This window comes from Myotis lucifugus, unplaced genomic scaffold (genome assembly GCF_000147115.1).
Source record: "Myotis lucifugus unplaced genomic scaffold, Myoluc2.0 scaffold_218, whole genome shotgun sequence".
NCBI lineage: Eukaryota > Metazoa > Chordata > Mammalia > Chiroptera > Vespertilionidae > Myotis > Myotis lucifugus.
Window position 1 is genome coordinate 383,422 of NW_005871266.1, and position 7,020 is coordinate 390,441.

The 7,020-nt window shown below is 57.6% G+C and overlaps 1 protein-coding gene across 1 annotated transcript; it reads right to left on the bottom strand.

Moving 5' to 3' along the window:
- Positions 1-5,014: 5,014 nt before the first annotated feature.
- On the bottom strand, positions 5,015-7,019 carry FGF4 (fibroblast growth factor 4; the record flags this gene model as incomplete). Its single annotated transcript, XM_006098081.1, has 3 exons — positions 5,015-5,477; positions 6,007-6,110; positions 6,698-7,019. Coding segments are annotated over 3 exons (603 nt in total), but the record flags the coding sequence as incomplete, so codon positions are not given.
- Between the last annotated feature and the right edge of the window lies 1 nt (position 7,020).

A 7,020-nucleotide genomic window follows, 5' to 3' on the forward strand; every position in this document is an offset into this window, starting at 1 on the left:
TCCAGGCCAGGCCTATGAAGCCTTGGGGCTCTCGGAGCACTGTCCCTGGGAGCCCCGCGTTGCCCTGTAAGAATTAGGCCTCCCAGACGAGTCCACCAGCAGCTGAATCCTTCAACGTCACGAAAGGCAGAAGAATCACCCGGCAGGACCCTGTCCAAATTCCTAAGCCACCGCATGGTGGAGGTTTAATCAAACGGCTGTTTCAGTCTCTGGTTCTGGGTAGGTTACGTGGCAGTGAGTCATGAGAACAGCCCCTTGGCCGTGCTGCGGACTATGATCTTGACCTTAATGGCGATGGGAGGCTGTGCGAGGACTCAGCAAGGGCGGCAGGGAATGAGGCCACAGCGTCCAGCAAGGGTGTCCGGGGCTGGTGTGTTGGGGCTGGCCAGTTCCCTGCAGTGCCCGCTGTCCCAGCCCTGGTGCACGTCCCGCCCCCTCCCGGACATGGCCCATTGTGGACACCCCTCCTGCTCCCCACTTTAAAAAAAAGAATTTATGGATCAAGAACAATGACAAGTTATTAGCATTGAAAGAAGACTGAGCTCATTCTGCCCATCCTGCCTCAGAGCAGAGCAGGCCAAGGGGACGGGTGGGTGTTCCCCTGACCCGGCAGAGCAGCCAGTGCAGGGCCCTGGGACCCAGCCCTCAGTGGTGCCCACCACCACCACCAGTGAGGGCCTGTGCTCTGCATGACAGTGGCTCCCAGCGCTGGGACAGACAGTCCTCCCATCGGCACAATATAAAAAGGATCTGGACTTTAAGACTGTAATTAAGGCACTTAGGAGAATAACAATAACAATAGGCTCTAGTTCTGCTATGGAGGACACTTCACAGGCCCAGGAGGTGGGGAACCCGAGGAGCGGGAGGCACAGAGAAGTCACCAGGTCTGTCCAAGGTCACACAGCGCGGATGCAGTGGCTGGGCCTGAGCGCGCCCTCGCTAAGGAGGGCGGATGTGAGAAAACCAGAGCAGAGCAGTAGGTGCCTTAGGTGCTGCTGCTGCCACTGTGCCACCCCTAACCAGCACAGCCCGAACCCCCACAATCTTCCTCCGCCGTCTAGTGTCAGCCCCTTGGGCGATGCCCCCGGCCTTTGAGATGGGCCCTGTGACCGGGCCTCTCTGACCTCACCTCCTCCTGGTTCCCTCCCAAGACTCCAGCCACCCTGGTCTCCTAGAGGCTCCTCCAACCTGCCGGCCTCCTCCCAGCTCAGCACCTCTGCATTGGCTGTTCCCTATGCTCTTCCCTGCATGGCCTCCTCCTTCAGCACCTTCAAGTCTTTGCTCAAAAGTCCCCTTTGCCGTGAGGCCAGGGTGGGCACCTGGCGCCTCCCCATCCGGCTTCTGTTTTCTCAGCCAGCCAGCACCGTCCACTGCATGTCACCCCCTCCTTTTAACGAAGGCCCGGTCCACACCCGGGGACTTCATTTCCTCAGTGGGGATCCCAGCTCTTAGGACTGTGCCTGGCAACAGACACGTGTTAAGTCCCACTTTGGACCTGTCTGTGCTGGAGACTGGTTTTCACCCCGAAGCTGGAAGAGGCCTTCTGTGCCTGCTGGCCAAAATGAAGCTGGACAGGGACCTTTGGGGGCCACAGGGGGGCAGGCCAAGGCTGGAGGTCTTCAGGGTTTCGCTCCCCACCCACCAGTGAATATGACTGGCTACCCACACTACTTTCTCTGGGGCACCAGTAACAAAGCACCCCAGACCGGGGGCTTCAAACCGGAATTTCGATCAAGGTGTTGGCAGGCTGGGTCCTTCTGAGGCAGGAGACTGACCCAGGCCTCTCCCGGCTGCTGGTGGCCCGTGGAGACCGTGGGTGTTCCTTGGCTTGTAGACGCACCACGTCATCCTCCTTTCCAGGGCCTCTCTGTCTCCAGGACCTTCCTTTATGAGCACAGCAGCATAGGGCCCACCTGGTGACCCCCTTTCCACTTGGTTACCTCATAAAGTCCCTGTATTTGAGGTACTGGGGCTTGGAACGCCAACATCTTTTGGGGGGGCCAAGATTGAACCCATAGCACTGCCCGTGTATTTGTCATCCCTAGATGATGGTGGGATCACAGACAAGGGAAGGGCAAGGTGATGCCTTGGAGAGAAAAATAGGTGCAACTAAGGACCCTGAATGCCTTTTTGGGGTCTTCTTGTCAAGAGATTGACTAGATCTTGTGGAGGGGAGACCCAGATTCTAGGCCCATTAGGTCATTGCTTTCATTCCAATCCACACTCACACTCACATTCTGCATCGCATCTATAGAGATGGTCCCATAGAGCATGGGAAATGTCCACCAGACCCGCGGTCGCCGACCTTTCGGACCTCACGGACCACCAGTGGTCCACGGACCACCGGTTGGCGACCGCTGCACTAGACCCGTGGTCAGCAAACCACGGCTCGCGAGCCACATGCGGCTCCTTGGCCCCTTGAGTGTGGCTCTTCCACAAAATACCACGTGCGGGCGCGCATGAACAGTGCGATTGAAACTTCATGGCCCATGCGCAGAAGTCGGTATTTTATGGAAGAGCCACACTCAAGGGGCCAAAGAGCCGCATGTGGCTCGCGAGCCGCGGTTTGCCGAGCCGCAGTTTGCCGATCACTGCTAGACCATCTCTTCCTGACTGGCTTCTCTTCTGCGGGATTTTACTCTATTTCCCTTTGATGGGAGGCTGGTTGGGTGTTCAGGATATCGACTTCTAGATTCATCGGTGGGGAATACCCAAAACTTTCAAGTCAGTCTTCTGATGACCAGCCCACGGGGACTTTACCCCCGACCCCGGGCAAGTGCCAAAGGCCAGGGGCCAGGGTTGGTGAGCTCCAGTGGGAATGGCATGAATTAGCCCATCATGAGAATAAACTGCAACATTCAGAGTCATCGGGAAACCTGGTGACACGAACACCCCCCGCACCCCCCTCCAGGCTCCTGTCTTCCGGGCCACATTTGTGCGGACACAGCTGGCTAAATTTCGTCTCCCCCGACCCCACGCCCAGCCCCAGCCACGTGGGGCTCAAGGCCTCAAATAGACATTGGGAGACAGGGGGAGGAGCCAGGTCTTGGCATTTCAAGGCAGGTTTTAATGGTTTTCAATACCTCCCCCAATTATTTACATCCAGCCCGGTGGGGCTCTCTTACATGACAAACGTTCTCCATTTATTCGGCATCTCGGTGTGCACAGCACATACATGACAAGACGGTCGGCACCTGTATAAAACTACAGTCTGAAAACAGCGGCACCTACAGGACCCTCAGCCCCCATCACAGCAACAGAAACACTTGACAATGTGTCCATCACATCCCTATACGCTCCACTCGTGACTCGATGAACAGATACCAGACTCGGAGGGTGACAGGTTCTGCACTTCAGCCATCTTCACTCCTCACACTGGGCTGGGCTCCGAGACAAGACATCGTGCAATAATTTAAGGCACCTAAGACCGACGTGGCTTGTCACTAGGCGACGACATTAAATACAGAACGACCACAAATTCCACGCCGCCCCTTCCTGCAATCCACAGGCGGTCTTGGAGCATCACCTCTCCTCAGACACTCCTGGAGTCCAGGGCGTGGTTTAAAATTAAAAACAAAACAAAACATTTTTATTCCAGTGCATGAATAGCAGTTTAGGATGTGTGGTCCTGGCTTACCAATGGCTTCTTTCTTCTGGGCCCCGGTTTAAGAATAGTATTTTAAAAGAGATGATTTGCATTCGAACAAAGAGTTTTAAGGAGGAATGTGAAAGACAAAAAACGCCAATCAGAATGCCCAGCCCAGCCGCCTGTAGACTCCCATAAAGTTAAATCGGGAGACAGTTCAGAAACATCCAGGCGAGTATTCGAGTCTGGGAGACAGCCGGGCATCTCCGGTAGCAAGCTAAGGGCATTTTGCATAAACCCTAAAAAGTCATTCATTAAAATTAAATGTTTGCCATCACCTCGGGACTTTTTTTAACCATCCCCAACCCTGCCTCTTCTGTCTTTGCTTCAACGACAGGGGTGACATTTGTAAAATATATAAAGAAAAATATAAGGTTACTTGGTGACCATATAGTGCACTGTAACAGCTGTCTGCAAATATTTTCACCATGATTATCCTTACTAAAAGTAAATCACGGGGTAAAGATAGCTCAAACGTGACAAGGTTCGAATGGGTCGCACCGAAGCTATCCGCAGTCCTTTTTGGCTACATATGGAAAAAAAAAAAAAGCCACTTGGGATGGCCAACGCGCACGCACACGGCGTGAGCTTCCCGCAGGTTTCCGCCAGGTGAGTGGTGTAAAGGCTTTCGAGGTAGATGTTAAGTCCACTTAACCAGGGAATGCAGCCGAGAGAAGCAGCGCCTCCTCCCTGCAGACTCTGCATTAAGTGTTTCGTACAATTACGGGAGATTCCACCGAAACCTAATAGCTAGTCCTAGCCCGAAGCTTCCCGGGCACAGGGAAGTGTGCTTTTAAATACGTACCCAGGCTACTCCCCACCAGAAGTATCTGCTATCAGAAGTTGCATTTCATCACTCAGGTCTTGTCCGTTTCCGCCTTGCAGTCGGATAGCGATGCCTTTCCGTGGGCTTTACAAAATAGCTGATTTTTCGCTTTTTTCCCCCCAGTGGCCACAGAACCGTGGCTGTGGCTGATCCAAAAAAGGAAAACTGGAGTTTATAAAGTTGTCTAAAGGTCTCTCCCATCTGGTAGATGGAGGAAGATTGACTACAGCAAAGTTCAAAGGTCAGTCTCAGCAGATCTAAAAACAGAGCGGCAGTGGTGGGCTCCACAGCGTACTCTCTGTCCCCGAAGTAAACCGATCCGCCCCAATTAATAGCAACAGGGCACAAAGAGAGCGGGGCGCCGAGGGTGCTGGGGGAGGAAGCCCGCTGGGAGCCTCCAGAGCTGGTCTCCGGAGCCCCGAGCCCCGGGAGGGCCTTGCCGGACACAGGGCCACCGGAGGGTGCAAAGCAAGCGGATATCTGAGTCCGATATCACTGGCTTTTACAACACAAAATAGCAGCACACTTGTGACAAGTTTCTGAAGTTAAATAAATCCAATGGAGGGGTCTCCACTGTTTTACCAGAAAAGTCAGGGTATTTTTTTGTTGTTGTCCTCTGTCCTTTTCTTTTTTTTTCCAGAAAAATACAAAACACACCCACAGAACCATAAATAATTTGGTGGCCATATATACATATTTAAATAATTAATTTAAATATCGTACACCTACTCTCGCATTCAACGTGTCCATCGGAAGAAAGTGCACCGAGGTGGCCCTGGGCGCTCCCCTCCCCGGGGGCTCTCCGAGGCTGAGGCAGGGCTCCGATGGTCACAGCCTGGGGAGGAAGTGGGTGACCTTCATGGTGGGGGACACTCGGTTCCCCTTCTTGGTTTTCCCGTTCTTGCTCAGCGCGATGAACATGCCGGGGTACCTGAAGCACTCGTAGGCGTTGTAGTTGTTGGGGAGGAGTATCTCCTTGAACTTGCACTCCTCCGTGAAGAAAGGCTAGAGGAAAGAGGAACAGTGTGAGGTCGGACCTCCCCATGGCCGAGGGACCCCGGGGCCAGGGGTCAGGGGCTCCTCTCTGTCGCAGTCCCACTAGGGTGACGGGTCTCTCCTGGGAAGTCAGGTGCCAAGACCCTCCCCGGGTGAGAAGACGGCCAGTCACAGCAGCTGGTGCCCCAGCCACCTGCCCAGCACCTGGCAGCCAGAGGATTTCATCTCCACGGTGTCCACCTTACAGGCTCCAGTCTGGCCCTTGGGACACGCAGCCCAAGGGCTCAGAGAAGGGCTCCCAATGGCACCCTTGGATGGACTGGGAGGCGCCCACTCCCGGAAGGCACGAACCTCAATATTACTGTCTTGAGGCTGTACTCCTTGGCTGGCCCTGGTCCTGGGGGGGAGCTGTCCCCAGGGCATTGCGGGTGAGGAGCCACCGGTTCTGGAACCCCGCCCCCCATTTCGAGCGGCCTGGAGGGTCAGGATCCTGTCCGTGCTCCTCAGCCGGTGCTCGGCGGGCCCCTGCGGTACTCACCGAGCCGTACAGCTTGCCCTTGTTACTCATGGCCACGAAGAACCGGCTGGCCACGCCGAAGATGCTCACCACGCCCCGCTCCACCGGCGAGAGCTCCAGCAGGCCTGGGGGAAGGGCGCGGGTCATTGCGGGTAAGGGGACCCTTTGCCGGCTCGGCTCCCTCCTTGGCCTGCGCCCTCTGGGACCCCCATTTCTGGGATGGGTGTACAGGGCTAGGGTTCCCCGGCGCAGGCCGTCCCCATAGAGCTCCAGAGCCCAGCGCGCGCGGGTTTGGCCTTGCTTTCCTCCGCCCCGGGCCCCGCGGCGGCCGCGCCCAGTCCCGGCGGCCCCCGAGCCAGGCCCCCACCAGGGCGCGAATCCCCGGTGGCGGCGCCGCGCGCCCCGTGCCCACGGGCGAAGGCGCTGGAATTCCGCACAGGGAGCCCAGGCGGCTGAAGGCGGGGAGGCGGGGCTCGGCCGCCGGGTGCGCAAAGCCGGTCCCTGCGGCGACACAGGAGCCAAGATTGTTTGCGCCCCCACGACCCCGCGCTAGAGGGACCGGAACCTCAGTCTCCCCCCCCCTCGCCCCCGCCCCCCCCGTTCCCAGAGCCCGAGGCAGGTGTCAGCCAGGGGCCTCCGTGCGGCTGGACGAGTTGGAAGGGGTGGCCGCTGTGCCGGGCTCCCACCCTTCCTGCCCGGCCGCCCCACTCACTGTCGCTCGTGTCCGCGTGCACGCCGCCGATGCGGCCGTCGCGGAGCACCTGGAGGTGGAAGCCGATGCCCACGTTGCAGTAGAGCCGCCGAAGCCGCTTGATGCCCAGCAGGTAGTCGCCGGCGCCGCTCTGGACGGCGGCCTCCTTGGGCTGCGAGGCCACGGGCAGGCGCGCCAGCGAACGCGCCACCAGGCTCTCCCAGCGGCGCTCCAGCTCGGCCTCCAGGGTGCCGTTGGGTGCGCTGGGCGCGGCGGCGCTCCCTCGGCTGGCCCAGGGCGCCAGCACGGCCAGCAGGAAAGGCGGGAGCAGCGCCGCCGTGGCC